The 20995-nt window shown below is 51.3% G+C and overlaps 2 protein-coding genes across 2 annotated transcripts; both read right to left on the reverse strand.

Annotated features, from left to right (window-relative positions):
• Positions 1-2: 2 nt before the first annotated feature.
• Positions 3-6021, reverse strand: CFB (complement factor B). The gene is made up of 18 exons (XM_044256105.1): positions 5816-6021; positions 5495-5728; positions 4910-5095; positions 4591-4764; positions 4239-4340; positions 3999-4135; positions 3567-3705; positions 3105-3236; positions 2704-2805; positions 2477-2614; positions 1905-2002; positions 1648-1765; positions 1361-1514; positions 1178-1254; positions 860-972; positions 641-773; positions 511-560; positions 3-212 (listed from the first exon to the last, which is right to left on the reverse strand). Exons 1-18 carry the CDS (start codon positions 5877-5879, stop codon positions 57-59), a joined length of 2307 nt encoding a protein of 768 aa, XP_044112040.1. The 5' UTR covers positions 5880-6021; the 3' UTR covers positions 3-56.
• Positions 6022-6414: 393 nt separating this feature from the next.
• On the reverse strand, positions 6415-19040 carry C2 (complement C2). Its single transcript, XM_044256117.1, has 18 exons — positions 18897-19040; positions 18548-18754; positions 17494-17679; positions 14679-14852; positions 14495-14593; positions 14165-14298; positions 12741-12879; positions 11754-11894; positions 10859-10948; positions 8592-8732; positions 8373-8467; positions 8166-8277; positions 7884-8049; positions 7699-7775; positions 7466-7557; positions 7136-7262; positions 6947-6996; positions 6415-6826 (listed from the first exon to the last, which is right to left on the reverse strand). The coding sequence occupies exons 1-18, from the start codon at positions 18940-18942 to the stop codon at positions 6659-6661; spliced, it is 2244 nt and encodes a 747-aa protein (XP_044112052.1). The 5' UTR covers positions 18943-19040; the 3' UTR covers positions 6415-6658.
• Positions 19041-20995: the final 1955 nt, after the last annotated feature.

Here is a 20995-nt window from a genome sequence, read left to right on the forward strand (position 1 = left end):
GGTATTGTCGCATCTGTTTTAATTTGATCTCATACCCCTTTCCAGCAGGAAAGCCCTCACAGAAAATCCAAATCCTCATCTTTGAGTTTGTCCTTGAGCCAGGGCAGCACTTGGAAGAGGTTGACGTGAAAGTCTCGGGCATGCGTCGGCACCTCCTGCCACCGCTTCTGGTTTTTACAAACATCCACAACGCCCCAGCTGATCACGCCAACCTGGAGAGGGCAAGGGGATGCCACAGATCATTTGATAGAGTTCCTTCCTGATCCCAGGAAGCTCAGCAATTCCCAGTTGCATCTGAGTTGACCTAGAAGAATTAGACTGGGGACCCAGCTCAGTCCTGGTCTCTCAGCACACAGGCCAGACACAGGACCTTAGCCGGCCATTTCAAGGTACAGTTGTAGGAGGCAGGCTTTGCCCTCCTCTTTCCAGCCACACCTCTGGAGCTTTCCTGCTTCAGGGCCCATGCTGACCACTTGGCACCTCCCTACAGATAGGAGAGGAGAAACTCACTTGAATGAAGCGGTTCCTCTTGTGAATAATCAGGGGACCGCCAGAATCACCTACAGGAGAAGAAAAGCTGTAGGGAAAGTGGTTCTTGGGCTTCAGAAACATGCAGCACAACGGCAGAACCTTCTCTTACCTTTGCAAGTATTGGGGTCAGCATAGGGATCCACCCCTCCAGTGCAAAGGAACCTAGGAGTGACCACCTCAGAGATGTCTTTGACTTTTTCGTAGCCTGGGGCGAATCGAGCATCTCTCTCACAGCTGGTTTTCTATAGGTGAGGAGAAAGTGGTGTTAGATAGAGCATGCTCAGGAAGAAAGGGAGCCTAGAGGACCTGCTTAGAATCCCATCCTCACCTTGTCCCCATTCTTGATGTAGACCTCCTTCCGAACCAGCATCTTCTTGCTATCTTTGAGTAACTCTGACACAAACATAGCTTTGATATCCTTTGCGGGGAGCAGCTCTTGCACTGGACAGATAGACAGACTGGGTCATTTTCGTTCTTCCTCCTCCCTATCCTCTCCCTATTGCCTTTGTCACTCAGCAAATGTTCTTCAGCCCTTTCCTCTGAGCTAGGGACCAGGCTGGCCATCATCTGCTCCCACAGCTCCCCACCATGCCCCACTTGTTAACTTGGTACCACACCCTTGTGCTACTCTTCCTAAATGTCTTACTCTGTTGCTGGCAAGTGGTTGACAGTGGAAGCCTCAGAGCTTGATTTGTTCTCTCAGTGCAAGGGATACAGATGGGCCTGTTAAAGAGAGATGGGGAAACTGAGGGACAGCACATTGGACCTGGCCTAGGCCTGCAGCACCCCCGTGCCTGAACTTTTCTACTCAGGGTTCCAGAGTACTCACCTGACAGTCTGGTCATATGTCAGCTTCTGCCGGAGCTTGATAAGGGCCACATCATAGTCATAAAATTCATTAATGCCTTTTTCTTTTTTCCCGTTGATGTTATAGTCGGGATGAAATAGGACTTCCTCTATATCCAAATCCTGCCTCCTCCCTCCTAAGGTAGGAGAATGAGTATGTCAGGGCATCCCGTGTCTGCCTAACTCAACTCTGCCCCACCCTCAAGTTGTCCAATGTGCCAGGAGGAAGCTGCTGTGAGGACAGGGGGAGTGGGCTCGCTGCATCCTTACCCACGCTGACCTTGATCGAGTGTGCCTCATCATGCACTGTGAAACAGTGTGCTGCCGTCAGCACGAAGTACTCAGACACCACGGCCCCCATGCAGCTCTCATGTCCTTTCGAAGGGCGCTGGGGACAGAATGGCAGAGGGGAAAGCTCAACTTCCACAAACCCCGCAATCTAACAGGAACATCTGGCCCTTCCCCTGCCCTCATTCCACCCTGACTTCACCTCCCGTGAGTCTCCGCAACCAGGAAGCTATGCTTACGGTGACAGAGATCTTGGCCTGCCACGGTTGCTTGTGGTAATCAGTGCCTTCCTTGTGCTCCCAAACCATCCCACAGAGCCCCAGCGTCCGGGTCTCATCTAGAAAGAAAGGAACATGTGCTGAAAATTGTGATACTTCATTTCCAGATGGCAGCAGCCTTTGGGGGGGGGGCATCTGCACGTTTATGAGGTGCAGAGGCCCATAAGGAAGGGGAAGATGAGGGCATTTGTTTCTTAACACTGTGAGCAAGGAACCATGGTGGTAGAGAGAAAAGGACTTGGAACTAAGAGGTGGGAGACCTGGCAGCTTTTAGGTCCAACTCCAGCTAGTTTGCTGTCCCTAGGCTGTTCTTGGCCTCTTTCCCCACATGTAAAATGACAGACTTGAGGAAGCTCTCTGATGTCAGTCAGAGCTCTGTGATTCTAAGATTAGGAAGTGCATAGTGCCAGGAGATGAAAATATGACAGAGAAGGAGCAGTGAGAGCCTTCCAGACTGCCAGGGCAGTTATGAGTGACCTTGGGGGACCTGGGGAGTTTCCTGACCTCTTTACACCCTTCTGATATCTTCCTACCAAGCATTTGGATGAAAACATCTTCCAGGTTTTCCATGTCCTTGACTTTGAATACGTGTTGTTCTTTATCCTTCTTGGAAGCCAAAGCATTGATGTTCTCTTGGTTCACCAGAGGCCCAACCCCAAACACATAGATATCTGAGGGAGAATAAGGGAGGGTGAGTGTCCAGGACCTGGGGACAGGAGCTGAGAAAGCAAGGTACTGGATCCTGGGCAGTAAAACTCACCCAGGTAATCCTCCCGTAGGTTTTTGCGATCCCTCCCAATGTTCAGGAAGTCCCGGATCTCATGAATGACAGAGACTGGGTCCCCACCCATGTTGTGCAAACCTGTAGAAGAGATGGCGCATGAAGGTGGGAGGCAAGTAAAGAAGAGGGTCAAGGAAAGAAAACTGGAAGCAGTGACACATGGCTGGGTAAGCAAGTTGAGGGGATGGAAGTGACCTATCACAAAGAGGCCTAAGAAGGGGTTCCTCCTTGTAAAGGGTCACAGGAGAGATCAACATGGTTGGGGCCCCGAGCAGCACTCAGGGCCCCAACCACAAGTCTAGTGTTACGTGTAGACCAAATGGCAACACGCTGGTACGAAAGGGTCGGGAGTCCAGGGCAGGAGAAGGGTCCCTTCTGACCATCAGTCATGAGGATGATGACATGGCGGGTACGGTTCCAGCTTTCAAGGGCCCTATTCGCTGGCCAGCTCATCATGTTGTATACTTCCTGGAGGGCCTTCTTGGTGTTAGTCCCTCCCTTATGCTTGTGATCTGTGGAAAGGGAAGAAATCACCTTGCCTGGTCTTCTAAGTCATCTGTCAACCCTAGAGGCCTATCAACAACTGAAATCCCACATCTTTCAGCTTTTTGAATTGTCACCCCCACTGACTTCCCTTTGGCCACAGTGACTTCCGCCCCCAATAGGTCCCCAGTGACCCATATCCCCCAGTGATGAGCCTGCCTGCTCTCCAACCATAGTACAAAGTAGTTTGCCCTGCCTTCCCATGTGATCTTACCACTCCTTCCCCACAACAACCCTGAATCTTTTGACCTGACTCCAGAGTAAACCACCCCCAACCACTCCCTTCCCTGACTTCTGACCTTCATAGCTGATTTTGTTGAGTGTCCTTGTGACCCAGTCTGCATCACTGCTGTTTTCATCTCTCACTTTGACCCAAACTTTGGGGTCTGTGGCATATGTCACTAGACCGTATTTTGGCTTTACCCCATAACTTGCCACCTGTGGGTTAGGGGAGCAAGGGGTCATGGCATTGAAAGAATATTGTGGTTGGGAGAGGTCGGCAGCTTCTCTGGGACAGAGAAAATTATAATCAGAAACTCAGGGCTGATTAGTCATCCTGAGGTTCAGCTTGGTGATTGGGTTAAAGGTCAACAAACTGCTTCAAGTAAAAGGGAAGAAGGACAAAATAGGACCGGAGGTTTCTGGGATCCTGTGGCTCAGAGGCCTGGAAACATCAGGAAACTAGTCCTGGCAGGGCAGTGAGTTCATATTCAGGGCAGAGGGGGCTTCACCTTCTCAATGAAGTCTCTGAGACAGTTCTTGGCCCTTGTGAAGTTGCCGATCCCAATGCTGTCTGATCCATCCAGCACCAGATAGATGTTCATGGAGCCCGAGGGGTCCAGGACAATCTTCCTCTTCTTTTGTTCCCCTGGGTGCCACCAGAGAAACTCAGGCTCCAGCATGCATGATTCTCCTGCCTCCTCTTCATCCTCCCCCAGTTCCCTGCCTCCCTCCCTTCTCTGCCTCCAAACCTGGGCTGTGCCCATCCTCAGCATCAACTCCTTCTATGGTCTCTGTCAGGGAAGACAGGAAGGCTTCTGCTACCTCTTCAGGAGTGTCATACATAAAGGAGTCTGGGAGAGGTCAGAAATCAGGTCAAATGTTAGGAAGGGTGGAAAGGGGAGGGTCAGAGACACATTGGCCAGAGTGAGCGGATGGTGGGGTTCTGGAGCCAGAAGGGCTCAGTAGTGAGGAATTTCTATGGGCAGGTTTAGAAGAGAGAGAGGATCTGGGCTGTGTTACGGGTAGGAGACAGTGCTCTGGTATACAGACATGAGGATGAAAGGGCAGGATCTGAACCTGAGGGCGTGGATCAAGGGTCACCTTGGCAAGAAGGCTCTGTTCCACTCCAAGAGCCCCCTTCCTGGCATGTTCGCCTCTGGGAGCCACGCAGAGTGAGTCTCCTGCTGCAGTAGTAGGTGACACTGTCTTCAAGGCGGTACTGGCTGCCCACCTTCCTTGTGCCAATGGGGATGCCAGGATTGGGGCAGTACCCCGCTGCAGACACGTGAGACATAGAGGTGAGGACCAAAACCTGAGGCCCGGATGGCACAATAGAGCACAAGAGTTGTGGGGCCAGTTCTTCAGGGTGGAACATGGTCAGGGAGGGGACACCATCACCAGGGACGGGGATGCTTCTCACCTCCATCGTCACAGATGGCCGTTTGTCCATCCCACCGACCATTTGCTTGGCAGGTGCGGTTGGCGGAGCCCCGCAGAGTATAGCCATCATAGCAGTGGAAAGAGATCTCATCACTCAAATTGTAGTAGGGGGCCCGGGGCCAGTATTCCCCATTCTCAAACTCCTGTGGTCTTGGGCAGCGAATTGCTTTGGGGGAGGGGGACAAGTAGAAATTACTGAAAAGGAAGGGCTTCTCTTGAGAGTATCCCTTCTGGACTAAGGGACCCTGTCACAGAGAAAGAATGCTTGTTTGGTCCCACAGAACCAGCGGCTACCCTCAATCCAAGCTTCTCCTTGCTCCCCATTTCTGAGTGTTCTTTTCACTGCCAGGGTGCCTGGCACAGGGCAAATGCTCAATGAAGATTCACACCCTTCCTACTCCCTCCTTCCCTGCTTCAGCCCTAAACAGCTCCTGCACTTGCTCAGCTCCCCCTGAGTTCCCCCTGCTTGACCTCAACACAATTCTAATTGCATCCTAGCCTGGCACTTGGCCACCACCTGCTTCACCCCTCCATTGCCCCGTACCCACCCTCACTGCCCTCCAACCTCTGCATTCTGCCTTCTTGACAATCTTTTGGTCTTGGGTCTGCAGGGCACTCCAGGACCCCGTGGATCTGCAGGTGCGGGCCTGCACAGGGTATGGGTAGAAGCCAGAAGGACACACGTACTCCAATGCCTGGCCCTTCTTGAGAAGTTTGAAGAAGCCACCTTTGATCTCTACTCCCTCCAGAGAGCAGGAGCTTTGGGGCCTGTCCCCAGACAATGGCGTTGTACTCCCACCTAAAGAGAAAGGCTAATGAGCCCAGCCTCACAAGGCCAAGGAGGGGTGTTGGGGGTAGCAGGAAGGGGGTGGTGACCCTCTCTTACCTTCAGACAAGAGACCCAGCACCAAGGGTATCAGGCAGAGTTGGGGGCTAAGATTGCTCCCCATGGCGATGGAAGGCAGGAGAGAAACTGGGGGTGGGGGCAAGATGGCCTATCCCAGCTTGTGCTGCCTGTCTGCTTGGCTCACTCTCCTCACTGAAACTTCAGACCTGGGCCTGATCACAGTCTCTTCCCCTGCCCCCCACAACCTCCAGCCTTTTATGCAATCTGCGTCCTGGCACTTGTGGCCACCCCGCCCATCTGACCCACACCACTTTCCGGAATATCCAAGAGGGAGGGCCCCACTGAGCTGCCAGTCAAGGAAATAGAAACTGCATAAGCCCTGCCCTTTGCAGCCCATGATCCAGGACTGAACCCTTCAGTGCCTCCTCTCAGCCCAGGTCCTCCCCAGAGAGCCCAGACTGCGTGCCCCCTTAGGCATGAGAAATAAAGGCTGCCTCACTCCCTGTTGACTCTGTTGTGGGGCAGAGTCCAGTCACTGTTTGTCCAGCAGGGTCTGTGACCTGCCTCCTGGCGGTTCCTGGAATCATTCTGGCCTTCCTCACCCCCCTGGCCAGCCCCCAGATAGAGGCACAGACGGATGAGGAAATCCTCGATTTTTATTAATTTCATAACTGGGAAATTCCACGTGAGAGTTAAAGGAAAGTGAGTCCAGTAAGGCAGGGAGTGTGCTCCCAGGGATTCCCCAGCTTGGAAGTGCTGCACAGGACGGGGTTGGAGCTGGGAGCACAGGTGAGTCACGGGGTCTGAGGGTGGAAGTTCAAGAGTAGGAGACAAGACAGATGGCAGGTGCTGGCAGGACAACAGAGGAATCAGTGGCCACAATTAGAGGGGCAAAAAGTTCAGGATCCCCTCCAAGTGCTGCCTCAGCCAGGGCTGCTGGCGAAAGAGACTGATGTGAAAATCTCGTGGTATCTTGCCTTTGGGGGCCCTTTGGCGGGAGTTTTTATTATTCTTGCAGGGGTTGTAGAGACCCCAACTCACTAGACCGACCTGGAAGAGAGAGAGAATGGGGTGGGAAGCTATTACAGCCCCAGCTCCAAGCCTCAACCTCCCCAGTTCCTTCAAAGGCCTCCTTCATCTTCCTGAAGGCGAAGACCCTTCTCTTCTCACCTGAAAAAACCTGTGTCTCCGTTCCAGGAAAACTGCTCCCCCAGATTCTCCTGCCAGAAAAGGAGGGACACGAAACTGTCATCCAGACTCTCCTTCTTCTCCCATGTCATCAGCGCCATGCATGCTGGCCACGGGGACAGCTGTGGTCTTTCTATCAGGAATTCAGGAGTGGGAATGGGAGGGACTCACCCTTGCAGGGATTGTCATCATTCTCAGTCCCACTGCATAAGAACTGGTCTGTCACCACCTCTCTGACATCCTTCAAGTCAGGGAATGTGATTTTATCTTGGGAGACGGCCTCAATACAGCTTGTCCACTGCAACAAGGGCAGAACAGGACAGAGGGATGAAATGAGCTGTCCCAGGGGCTAGCAGGCAGGTGCTAGGCCAGGAGGAGGAATGGCACAGGGTCAAATGGAGAAAGCAGCCAGAGCTGGAGGAGGAAGGGACAAAGAGAGACCTTTGGGGAGAGCCACAGGGGTCCCATCCCCCCACGGCATCCCAGACCTGAGATCCTCACCTCTGTCCCTGTCTTGAGGTTAATGTTCATTTTGTTCCCACTCAAGGCCACAAAATGAGCAGGAATGCTCAGTTTGTTCAGAAGTTCACTTTCTGCATTCAAGGAGAAAGGGATGTGGTGCTGGTCCCCTTACCCAACATCCAGACTCCAGACTGGAGGCTGTAGCACAGTCCAGGTCATCTCTCCTAAGCTCTGGTCCCAGTTCCTCGTGTGCCCTGAGCCCCAGCACTCACCATGGTCTCGGCAGGTGCTGCCTGGGGGTCTCCGCAGAGCCAGATTGGCCTCCACCGTGCAGGGGAGGCAAATGGGCCTGAGGAGAAGGACAAGGGTCACATGGGCCCGTCCTCGGTGTCCCCTCCTGTGGGACTCCCAGAGCACTCTCCCCCAGAGGACGCCCTCTCATTCCAGACTCTAGCACCTGGCATGGGTAGACATCTTCACTTTCTCTGCCAGCTTCAACAGGGCAATGTCATCACCGTAGAACTCTCGGATCCCCTGATCCTTCTTGGCAAAGACGTCAAACCCCGAGGAGATCACCACCTTATCAATACTGAAGTCTTTGCCCCACTGGGACTTAGGATCCCCTGGGAACAATATGGCGGATTAGGCTGGGCCAGGGCTCCTGAAGGTGCCAGGGGTAGGGACCAATGGTGAGAGCTCTGACCACAGGGTCGGGAACCTGGTGTGGGCCCTGCCTTACCCACACTGACCCTCCACAGAGAGCTGTTCTCGGCATTGCGGAAGCAGTGAGCAGCCGTCAGGACCCACTGGTCTGAGATGAGAGCCCCCCGGCAGGTCTCCTGGCCCTTAGGCTGCAGGAAAAGAGGTGATATTCAGGGACTGCTATGTCTCTGGACCCTGGCCTCTTCCATCTCTGGGTCCAAGCCCCCTCCCTCCTTCCTGATACCTTAATAGTGACATGCCACGGTGTCCTTTCCTGGACAGAGGCATTAGCTGACATGTTGCCCACCCCACAGATGGTGTCTGTGAGCTGAGAAACATCTGTAGGTGTGGGAACAGAGGGGGAAGGAGATCTGTGAGGAGCGCTGTGAGCAGGTTCCCAGCCTGGGCCCCTGGCTGGCTCCATACCACCCATGTCACTCTGAAGAGGGCAAAGCTCACTCACCCAGCATGTGCTCAAAGACCTGGTACAGAGCCTCTGTGTCCTGCAGAATGAAGGCGTGTCTCTCACCATCCTTCTTGGACCCCAGCTCATTCAGTTCTCTCCAGTCCACATCCAGCTTGCCCACCCCAATGGCATAGATGTCTGATGGGGAGAAGGAAATCACCAGAATCTTATGGCTAAGGGGCTACCCTGTGAGACAGGAAACTATTATTTGGAACTCACTGGATCCTACAAAGCCCTAATTGAGTGGGACTCCCCACCCCCATCTGACCTTATTTCCTGCCACTCCTCACCCTTCTCTCCATTCCATAGAGCCTCCTTGAAGTCCCTCAGATTTGCAGGCATGCTCCCACCCCAGGCCTTTTGCACGCGCCGCGCATTTGCCTGGCCCACTGCTTCCCAGACTGCCCACATGGCTCACTTTCTTATCTTTTTTTTTTTTTAAAGATTTTATTTATTTATTTATTTGACAGAGAGAAATCACAAGTAGGCGTAGAGGCAAGCAGAGAGAGAGAGAGGAGGAAGCAGGCTCCCTGCTGAGTAGAGAGCCCGACGCGGGACTCGATCCCAGGACCCTGAGATCATGACCTGAGCCGAAGGCAGCGGCTTAACCCACTGAGCCACCCAGGCGCCCCACTTTCTTATCTTTTTAAGTCACGACTCAAATGTCACCATCTCAGCGAGGCCTTCCCTGGGCTCCTTGTCTAAAACCACAGTGCCTCAGCCAATTCCATTTCCTCTCTGCTACATTTTATACCCTCCATTTGGCATGGGCCACTTTCCACCACCCCCTACACGGTCCTTATTTACCTTGTTTAATGCCCAGAGTGGGTAGAACTGTGTCCCTCAAAAGGATATGTTCAAGTCCTAACCCCAGTACCTGTGAAGCTAAACTTATTTGGAAACACGGTCTTGGCTCATACCTTAATCTTGGACTTCCAGCCTCCTGAATGGGATAGCATAAGTTTCTGTTGTGTTAGGCCACCCAAGTTTGTATAATCTGTTGCACCATCCCTAGGAAACTAATACATTGCTCCTCTGGAAAGACAACCCCAGCGACACATTTTTGTCAGTTTTGTTCACAACGGTATCCTTAGAATGTGCCCAGGAGGGACCTTCTAAGTACATTTATAAGGCTGAATAAAGAGCTCGTGAGTGTACATAGAGGCAAAACTTCAGATCTGGCTCCTCTGTAAGGTGTAGGCTCCGAGAGAGGGGCCTGGAGCCCCCTCTTGCCACTGGAGACCCAGGGCCCACACAACCAACCCTACCCCGCCTCCAATCAAGCATGGGTGCCAGTCAGATCTGCCCTGGAGTGACCGCAGAGTCCAGTCTTCTCCCATGCTTTGCACCCCTCGAGGCCCTTTTTTGGCTCCCAGGTGTCCCTGGCTGGTGTGTAAAGAGCAAGATGCTCAGACAGACTGAAAGAGAAGGCTTTCCTCAGGTAGCAGTGTCGCCCTGGGCTGGCCAGAAGCAGTCACTGTGGGATCTGGACAGTTAGGTCCCAAGTGTTTTCTGTGACTGTCTTTTCAGTTTCTGCTTCTTTTTAGTAAGGTGTTTTTAAGCATTTAACCCGAACCCAGTGATGCCAAGGAGTTAAAGAGGAGCATTTGGCCTTCACCTTCCCTAGGCCAGAGTTTTAAAGAAGAATCCACTTGCCCCTGAGGGGCAGGTGGGGTTGGGGGCATGAAGAGAGGCCCCAAGGGGAAAGTGAAACTTGGAGGCTGAAAAGCAACTGTCCTCGCTTGTCCGGAACACTTCCGTCTAAAATTCTCTTCTGGTCAAAGGTCAATGCAATCTGTGTTTAGTCTGAACATGAGAAATTGTTCCTTTCAAGGCTGCAACTGCCAAAATCTCAGTTGGTTATCTGTACCGTTAAAGGAGGAAACACCAGGGACAGTCCCTACGAGTAATCCAGGCCCTTCCTCCCTGGAGAAGTTCAAGGGAGCGATGATGGCAGCAGCCACTGACATACACTGTTCCATACATTGTTCCTCTGTTGCAGGAAACATCTGGGCATTTGAGGTGGATTCTAGCACCATCCCCTCCAGCAAAGGCAGAAGCCGCCCGGGGGCCACAGCCAACCGAAGAAATCAAGGCTGCAACCACGGGGCCGTTTGATTCCAGACTCTTCAGCCTGACTCTCAGCAGCCTTCACACAGAATGACACAGCTTGTGTCCTCGTTGGAAATGAAGGCAAGCTCCCCGCGCCCCTCCCCCGCGCCCCCTGCAGGGGCAGCAGAGCTGGGAGTGGCGCCAAGCCTCACCCAGATAGTCGCTCCTCTGCTGGTTAATGTTCAGGATCTCTTTGATATTGTCCACAGCCAGCTTGGGAGAGCCACCCATGTTAGACTTTCCTAGAACGGAAGAAAAAGAATTGTCCATCAGCTCTGGACAGGACTGCCCTCTGTCCCAGAGGAGGGGCAGGTATTCAGCTTTGGGAACGTTCACAATTAACCCTTTCCACATGAGTTTCAAGATGTTATTTACTGGGCAACCCTCTTGGGCCCCCTCCCTCTTTGGGAGCTTTGTACCCTATCAATTTAAAAAACTTTACTATTGCTCAACAGACCTTGCTTTGCTGCCCCCCAAAAAAAGGTGGAGGGGAAGATATGTTATTTACTGAAATTCTCTACATGCCAAGTGCCATGCCAGGAATGTAATAAACTTCATCTCATTTTAACTCTCATGAATCCTCAGGTAGTGTGGGTATCTGCATTTTATAGGCAAGAAAACCAGGTCCGAAGGCGCCCTATGCTGTTTGGACACAATGGAGAGATAAATAGCCCAGCTCCACCCCTCAGTCCATCCGTCCATCCCTGCGCCTTGACACGCCCGCTTCAAAGCCACCCCCCACCCCCATCTAGCTGACTCTAGGCAACCTCCCACCTAGTAACAATTGCTGGTATCTGTAATCACAAAGCACTTTTACACAAACTGCTTCAACTGCTCTGCATAAAAATTGTGGAAGGATAGGCGGACAGCTGCAATTATCACCACCATTGCTGTCCTCCCATCGAGGTCATCAACACTCCCTCTACTTTACAGATTAGAAACCGAGGCCCAGAGTGGCAGAGGGAGAACCAGCGTGCAGGCCTTCTGACGCCACACGGGTGCTCCTTCCACTGTGCCAGACTCACTCGCGGAGGCGACGGCACCCACCGTCTGTCAGGAGGATGATGGCATGTCGGATTTCCTGCCAGGCCGCCGTCTTCATTCCGAGGCGTTGCATCTGGTTATTCATCATGATATGGACGCTATTTAAAGCTGCATAGGTGTTTGTCCCGGTCCCATTTTCATGGTCTGGAGTATGTGAAGAGGAAGGACTCGCTTAGAAACATCCCACCTACCACCTGACGGAAGGAGCCACTCTATTCTCCTAACCATTGGAAATGCTTTTATCAACTGGCTTGATACATTCAGACCTTCGCTATCTAGACAGAGATTTGGCATCGCTGTCTTTTCCCTTAGAAATGCTCATTGCAGGGGTGCCTGCATGGCTTAGTTAAGTGTCTGACTCTTGATTTTGGCTCAGGTCGTGATTCGGGGTCCTGGGATGGAGGCCCATGTAGGGCTCCACGCTCAGCCAGGAGTCTGCTTGGGATTCTCTTTCCCTCTCCTTTTGCCCCTTCTCCCCCTTCCTCTGTCTCTCTCTCTCTCTAAAATTAATAAATAAATCTTTTTTTTTTTTTAAGAAAAAATGCTCATTGCCTGTCCCCACTGATGGCCACTCAAAAGTCTCAAGACTCAAAGATGGGGTTCCCAAAATACTCGGGTTGTTGCATCCACCAGCTATCTCTCACCCAGGCAGCTTGACCATAGCATGGGGAGACTACCGTGTTGAGCCAAGAAAGCCAGCCCACAAACATCTGGCATCAGGAAGGAGTCATAGACCTGCATGACGCATTTGGATACGTAACGTGATAGAGTAAGCCATGAGCTGGTAGGAGCTGGGACTCCCCCGCCAGGAACCTGAGCACCAGAGCTCTGGGACTAGAATGCCACCAAAGGTCGGTCTCTCTCTCTCTCTCTCTCTCTCCCTCTCTCTCTCTAAAGTGTCCAGAATCTCTTTGCAGGTACAGAGAGCTCATCTTCCCCCCATCCCCTCTCCCTGCCCGCCTCATCACCTTCATTTGACGACACCCATACCTTTATAGTTGACATTGTTCAGACTGTTGATCACTTCGGTCACATCCCGGGAGTTGTCGTACAGAACAGACGTGATGACTTTGGGCTTGGATGCAAAGGTGATGATGGCGACGCTAACATTGATCTCAAAGCTGAAGATCTGTGAAGGGCAAGGGAGAGGCAGCATGAGAGGCCTTGAAACAGAAGGCAAGAGAGTAAGAGAGCAGGCCAAGGGCCCCAGAGGAGGCAGAGAGCCTGGGCCACTTGCTAAGACACTGCTGCTTGCGGGAGCCAGGAAGCTGACATCCGCTGACCATGTCCTCTCTGTGATAGGCCTCTCGCTCCTCACTGCACCCTCACATCAATTCTGTGAGAGGGCGAGATGGTCCCTCTTTTATAGATGAGGACATTGAGGCTTGTTGCCTTGCCCCAGACTACACCACCGGTACAAGGCAGAGGTTGAATTCAAACCCGTCCACACAAATCTGAGGCACTTCTCTAACTGCTATGGTTTGCAGCCTCAAGGCTTAGTAGTTACTGTAAGTCTTAAGGAGAACAAGGAGCACAAAAATGGCCTTCTTTAAAATGTAGCTGGGGGGCACCTTGGGGGCTCAGTGGTTAAGCGTCTGCCTTCGGCTCAGGTCATGATCCCAGGGTCCTGGGATCGAGCCCTGCATCGGGCTCTCTGCTTCTCCCTCTCCCACTCCTGCTTGCGATCTCTCTCTCTGTCAAATAAATAAAATCTTTAAAATAAATAAAATTTTAAAATATAGCTAGGAAGAAAAACATGTGTCTATGTAAACTATTGTGAAAAGCATAATTACCAAGCAAAGTGCTGGCAAGGGATTTAAACTAGTGGCTTCCAAACTCTCCTGTTCATGCTTCACATCAGAAAAACATTCTGGGCATATAGCTCAATATTGGTGCATATATTTATAAAAACCCACTCGGATCTATAAAGTGCACCACTATTCAAATATATTATACACCTTTTAAACACAAAAAATTGGAATTTTTAAGGGAAAGTATTAATTATTAAGTTATTGATAATTTAAACTAAAATTATTCAACAAGGATACCAGTACTTATCTACCACACCCCGGTGGGTTATTTTGTGTATCCTTCTGTGGAGACCGTCCTTCTAGATGATGGGTGCCTAGGAAACAGGACCTCAGGAACAGAATAGGACCTTGTTCATTCTTTGGTATCTCCCAGCACCCAGCACCCAGCACAGGGCCAAACACACAGAAGGTGCTCCAGCAGTGTTTGTGTGTGAAAAATACGATCCCGTAAATTGAATCCATGATTCCTGCATGACATGCAATAATCTGGGAGGACTTTTTGGAGGAGGTAAGCTATGAGTGGGATTCGGAGGAAGGGAAGGAACCAGGGACAGACAAGGGTGTAGGAAGGCGTCCTCTGTGCACAGAATCCTATTTTCGGACCCTGTCCACCATGAGAATGGCGCTCTTCTTGAAGATCTGAAAGTCGCCTTCTGACACACTCTGGGAGGCATCCAGGAGCAGGTAGAGGTTCAGGTGGCCAGAGCGCTGGATTTGGATTTTACGGCCCAGGCTTTCTGGGAGAAATGTGCAAAGGGCAGATTCACATCTTGACCTCCCACCTGCTCTCTTACCATGGGGTAGGGCTTCCCTGCCTCCCCTCCAGTCAGCTCAGCCCCACTGAGCCTTCCCGAAGCTCTCAGCACCCTCTGGGAAGTCTGCTTCTCCCCATGCCAGGCCCCGCACCCTGCTGCCCCCACCTCAAGCACTTACTTGTTTTCTTCTGGGTGGGATTGGTGGCTCCAAGCAGGTGGGAGAACGAGGTGCCCATGGCAGGGCCCACATCCTCGGGAAAGTCATAGGAGTAGGGCTCTGTGGGAATAGTTGTTGGGGTCAGCCAGGGTCAGGGGTAGGGTGCCCAGGATTCTCTGGAGGGTCAAGGTGGCTGGCTACTCACGGCGGCATATGGGCTCTGTTCCGCTCCAGGCCCCATTGGCCTGGCACTCCCGCTCCGCAGACCCCGTCAGCACCAGATTCGAGGAGCAGCGGTAGCTGACTTTGTCTCCAAGTCCAAAGCGGGACCCGGTCCGCACAGCGCCCACTGAGATACCGGGGTTGGGGCAGTGACCAGCTGCAAGTCAACAAGGGAAGACAGCAGTGAGCAGGGACGCCCCTCCTCAGCCTTTCTGCCCTGCTCACCTGCCCTCTCCCTCTTCCTTCTCTCCAGACCCGTGGAGCCTCCGCAGGTCATTTGGCCTCCCCCTAGGGAGATACCACACCCCTGTGTCCTAAGAGTGTGGGTGGCACATCTTTAGCAGGGCAAAATGTTTAGAACTCATTGCCCTGGGTTGCCAGTTAAAGTGTCCCAGAGCCAACCTGCGGCCTCAGCCTGCATCCATCCCAGAGCCCCAGGGAGGATGGTGACTGAGGAACCCAGACTGAAAATATGGATAATTCCTTAATTTCCATTTCGCTGGGGTGACAATTGGGAAACCGCCAGTCTCTACTAAAACTAAATGCATCCCGGGGGCCTGGGTGGCTCAGTCGGTTAAGCATCCAACTCTTGATTTCAGCTCAAGTCATGATCTCAGGATTAGGAGATTGAGTCCTGCTCCAGGCTTGTGCTGGGCATGGAGCCTGCTTAAGATGCTCTCTCGCTGGGTTCCTGGGTCACTCCATTGGTTAAGCATCTGCCTGAAGGCAGAATAGGGATCGAGCCCCACATTGGGCTCCCTGCTCAGCGGGGAGTCTGCTTCTCCCTCTCCCTCTTCCTGCCGCTCCCCATGCTTATACTCTCTCACTCTCTTTGTCAAATAAGTAAAATCTTAAAAAAAAAAAAAGAAGAAGAAGTTCTCTTTTTCTTCCCCACCCCCCGTTCGCTCTCTAAAAAATGCTCAGTTGGTTGAGCGGCTGCCTTCGGCTCAGGTCATGATCCCAGGGTCCTGGGATCGAGTCCCACGTCGGGCTCCTTGCTCGGCGGGGAGCCTGCTTCTCCCTCTGCCTGCCTCTTTGTCTGCCTGTGCTCGCTCGCTTTCTCTCCCTCTGTCTCTGACAAATAAATAAATAAAATCTTTTAAATAAATAAATAAATAAATAAAATTGAAAAAAAAAAACCACCTAAATGTATGACAACCTGTTCCACTCCTAGACAACATGCTCAAGGGAGGCAAATTCATATGTGCACTAATAATTTCATACATGGACACTCAAAGGGCTTTACTCATAATAGCTCCAAACTGGAAAGAACCTAACCGCCCACCGAGAAGAGAACCCATAAATAAATTGCAATCTATTTCTATAATAAAACTACACAGCAATAAAAAATAACATGGACACCTGGGAGGTACAGTTGGTAGTTGAGATCTGACTCTTGGTTTTGGCTCAGATGGTGATCTCAGGCTTGTGGGATGGAGCCCAGTGTCAGGCTCTGCCCTCAGCCCGGAGACCTGAGTCTACTTAGGACTCTCTCGGCCCCTCCCCATGGCTCTTTCTCTAAATAAATCAATAAATCTTAAAAATGAATAAACTTTCTGCTACCCAGGACCACATGAGTAAATCTCACAGGCAGAATGTTGAGTAAAGGAAGCCAGCCATGGGACAGTCATGAATATGAGTAGGAAAACGACTGGGCTGTGGGGGGACGGGATGATCCTCCCACCTCATGGACTCCGTGTCTTCTGTATTATGGGTTCTGAACTATCATCCCGGAAGCTCCTGTAACCCAGGGACTCCTAGGAGTCCCACTCCTATCACGCAGAGCCCCTCACCATTGACAGGGCAGTGATAACTATGACAATCTCCAGGGACTCTTCAAGACGCTTACTAATGTCAACTCAATCCCACAGCAACTCCACGCAGTGGCCAGTCTTACTATTTCTATTTGAGATGGGGAAATTGAGGCATCATAGAGGGGCACCTGGATGGCTCAGTCAGTTAAGCATCCACCTTCAGCTCCGGTCATGATCCTGGGATCCTGGAATCAAGCCCTGAGTCAGGCTCCCTACTCAGCGGGAAACCTGCTTCTCCCTCTCCCTCCCCCTCTCCCTCTGCTCATGCTCACTCTCTGTCATTATCTCTCTTGCTTGCTCTCTCTCTCAAAAGTAAATAAATAGTGCACCTGGGTGGCTCAGTGGGTTAAGCCGCTGCCTTCGGCTCAGGTCATGATCTCGGGGTCCTCGGATTGAGTCCCGCATCGGGCTCTCTGCTCAGCGGGGAGCCTGCTTCCTTCTATCTCCCTCTCTGCCTGCCTCTCTGTCTGCTTGTGATCTCTCTCTGTCAAATAAATAAATAAAATCTTTTAAAAAAAAAGTAAATAAATAAAATCTTAAAAAAGACAGAGATAGAAAATTTGAGGCATATAGAGGTTAAATAACCTTCCCAAAGGCTGCCAAAGTCGAGTAGCTTGGACCCACGCTGGCTGCAGAGGTGAGGGACTGGAGCACAGCGTTAGGTCACTCTCTCACTCAGCACCTTGTCCCTACAATAGCCCACTGGGTCTGGAAACCTATCTTGCTTTGAGGCATTTGGAAAAGCTGGACAGAGTGCGTGGAGCCTTTATGTTGGATCTAAAGCTTAGTGCCAGCTGCCTCTGCTGGGCTCCCTGCAGCCGGGTGATGTGTGACCTGTAGACCTCAGTTTACCAAAATCCAGGAATATCACTTTGGCATCAGAGACCCAGGCCCCTATCCCCACAGAGGCACCCTGGGCATGCATCTGACTCCGAAGTACCTGGGAGACCCCAGCCCCTATTCAGCTGGGGGCAGGGCACTCACCCCCGTTGTCACACACAGCTGTCTCCCCATCCCACATGCCATTGGGGCGACACTGCCGCACAGGAGAGCCCCGCAGGGTGAAGCCGTCCTCACACTGGAAGCTCAGGTTGCCACCCACGGGGTGGGACGCCAGCCGAGGGCTGAACATGCCATTCTCAAAGGAGACTGGAGCTGGGCAGCGAACACCTGGAGGGAGAGAAGGGGAGGAGAATATGGGGATGGATGGAAGACACCTGGGCTGGGCTTGGAGGCGTGGGAATCGCCAACTAGTGGTCCAAATATTGGGCTGTTGCGTGTGAAATTGCTGCTTGTGGCAGCTGGTTGAATATTGGCAATGTCACATGGTTCAGCCTAATAGACTGGTAACCACTTCTCTCAGCTCCCCGAGGGCCATGGCCACCCCAGCCCCTCCCCTGCGGTCCTCAGGGGCCCCGTGAGTGGACTATTAGAGGGGTAACATCAGGCACAACGGGAGACCCCTTTGAACAGTCGGAATTCTGAAATCCATTGTTAAGTATTAAAAAACCACATCGAGGGGCACCTGGGTGGCTCAGCGGGTTGAGCCTCTGCCTTCAGCTCAGGTCATGATCTCGGGGTCCTGGGTTCAAGCCCCGCATCAGGCTCTCTGCTCAGCAGGGAGCCTGCTTCCTCATCTCTCTCTGCCTGCTGCTCTGCCTACTTGTGATCTGTCTCTCTCTCTCTCAGTGTCAAATAAATAAATAAAATCTTTAAAAAAAGAAAGAAAGAAAGAAAATTGTTAGCTACTATGAAGGAATCCACTGTACTCCTAGTGAATCACTAATAACCTTCTCTCACTTATGGAGGAACAGTTTAAAAAAAAAAAATCACCCTGAGAATTCCAATCATCCCCATCAAAGCCTTCTTCCAGTGCCTTGGTATGGACAAGGAACAATGTCCTACTCTTTCGAGAAGCTCTATGGAAGAGCTGCTTTTGCCGGGGAGGGGGGGTGGTAAGCCCCATCCGGAGCCGGTCCTAAGCAGAGGCTCTGGAGTAGGTGGCCCCACCCCGAGCCAGGCCCTTGGAGAGCCTCACGTTTGCAGGCTGCCTTCGTTAGCTCCTTGGATCCCAGGGTCTGCCACCGCCCGTTGCTGTTGCACAGTCGGGAGGCTGGAACTGGGTAGTAGCCCATCGGACAGGAGTAGGTGAGGACACTCCCAGGGGCCCAGCCATGGCTAAGGGTGAAAGTGCCACCGGAGATATTCACATTCTGAGGGCAGGAGGGAGCCTCTGCAGCCAAGCCTGTGAGCATGGGACACAACACAGAAATGCGGAAAAGATGAGAACAGAAAAGCAAGAGCAATTGTCATTTCCAAGTGGGAACTCGATGTGGCCAGCACCAGCTTCTTATGTGGACCTCAGCATTCCCCTCCCCAGCTCCTACCTGGGTACAGGGGCAACAGGCAAAGCAAAGCCATCAGTGGGTCCATGGTGTCCACCTTGGGGCAGAGTGGCAGAGAGCCGGCAGAGCGAAAAGGTCATCTGACTTCCCCGAAACCCTGAGCTGACTCAGCAGCTGATTGGTTTGCTGCCAGAGAAGGAAAACCAGGGAGTGGCAAGGGGACTGTGCTTTTTTTTTCTTTTTTTTCTTTTTTTTTTTTTTTTTTAGATTTAATTTATTTCAGAGAGAGAGAGAGAGAGAGAGCATAAGCAGGGAAAGGGGCACAGGGAAAGGAAGAAGCAGACCACTCACAGACACCACCCCCACCCCCCACCCACCCCCCCGCAGCAGAGAGCCCAACTCGGGGCTCAATCCTAGGACCCTGGGATCATGACCAGAGCCAAAGGCAGACGCTTCACAGACTGAGCCCCACCAGGCGCCAGGGTGGTTGTGCTCTTGGCAGGAAAAAATAATCAGGGATTGGGGACTGAGCTGGGAGGACAAAGCCCTTGCCCATCTCCCTAATCCCAACATAGCCTGCTCAGTTGATCTGCACCATGGACTTGACAGACCACTCTCAGCCTCCATCCCCCTCCCCAACACACATGCCCTTGCTCTAATAGTCTAAAGGACACAAACCCTCAAACCATCCACGATATTGCAAAATTGTTTATTTAAGTCTCAGGTTTCTCTTAGGTGTTGCCAAGTGGCCTCTTGAGAGAGGACTGCAATAGTCTTTTCTTCTGGAACATAAACCTCCAAGAGACTGAGGCTAATTTTCTTAGAAATTCTTGCTATAGGGGAAGAACCACAATCTTTTTACTCCTTGTAACACTTCCGCAGCAAGAATCTAGAGATAAAAATGAAATCAACATTTAGTTTTTGGAGACTAGAAAATGTTTAAAACACTTTTACGGAAAGTAGAAAAAATTCCCAACCCATCAAATAAATAAGTCTGGGATTGGTTACTCAAAGGAACAAAAGTATTTTGCAATTTTGGACATGCTTTTATTTTTTTATTTTTCTCCTTCTTTTTTTAAAATTTAAATTCAATTAATTAACATATAGTGTGTTACTAATTTCAAACGTAGAATTCAGTGCTCATTACATCACATGCCCTCCTTAAGGCCCATCACCCAGTTCCCCCACCTCTCTCCCTTCTGGCAACCCTGTTTGTTTCCTATGATTAAGAGTCTCTTATGGTTTGTCTCCCTCTCTAGTTTCATCTGGTTATATTTTCCCCTCCCTTCCCCTATGTTCTTCTGTTTTGTTTCTTAAATTCCACATATGAGGGGCACCTGGGTGGCTCAGTCATTAAGTGTCTGTCTCCAGCTCAGGTCATGATCCCAGGACCCTGGGATTGAGCCTCGAGATGGGCTCTCTGCTCGGCAGGAAGCCTGCTTCTCCCTCCCCCACTGCCCCTGCTTGTGTTCCCTCTCTCCCTGTGTCTCTCTCGGTCAAATAAATAAATAAAATCTTTAAAATTTTTTCCACATATGAGTGAAATCATATAATTGTCTCTCTCTACTTATTTCGCTTAGCATATACCCTCTAGTTCTATCCAAGCTGTTGCAAATGGTAAGATTTCATTTTTTATGGCTGAGTAATATTCCTGTGTGTGTGTGTGTGTGTGTGTGTGTGTGTGTGTGTATCACATCTTCTTTATCCATTCATCTGTTGATGGACATCTAGGTTCTTTCCATAGTTTGGCTATTGCGGACATTGCTGCTATGAATATTGGGGTTCAGGTGCCCCTTCGGATCACTACATTTGTATCTCTGGGGTAAATACCCAGTAGTGCAGTTGCTGGGTCATAGGGTAGCTCTATTTTCAGCTTTTTGAGGAAACTCCATGCTGTTTTCCAGAATGGCTGCACCAGATTCCCGCCAATAGTGTGAGAAGGTTCCCCTTTCTCCGAATCCTCGCCAACATGTCATTTCCTGACTTGTTAATTTTAGCTATTTTGACTGGTGTGAGGTAGGGTCTCACTGTGGTTTTGATTTGCATTTCCCTGATGCTGAGTGAGGCTGAGCACATTTTCATGTATCCGTTACCCATCCAGATGTCTTTGGGGAAATGTCTATTCATGTCTTCTGCCCATT

Source organism: Neovison vison, chromosome 1 (genome assembly GCF_020171115.1).
Source record: "Neovison vison isolate M4711 chromosome 1, ASM_NN_V1, whole genome shotgun sequence".
In the NCBI taxonomy this organism is placed as follows: Eukaryota; Metazoa; Chordata; class Mammalia; order Carnivora; family Mustelidae; genus Neogale; species Neogale vison.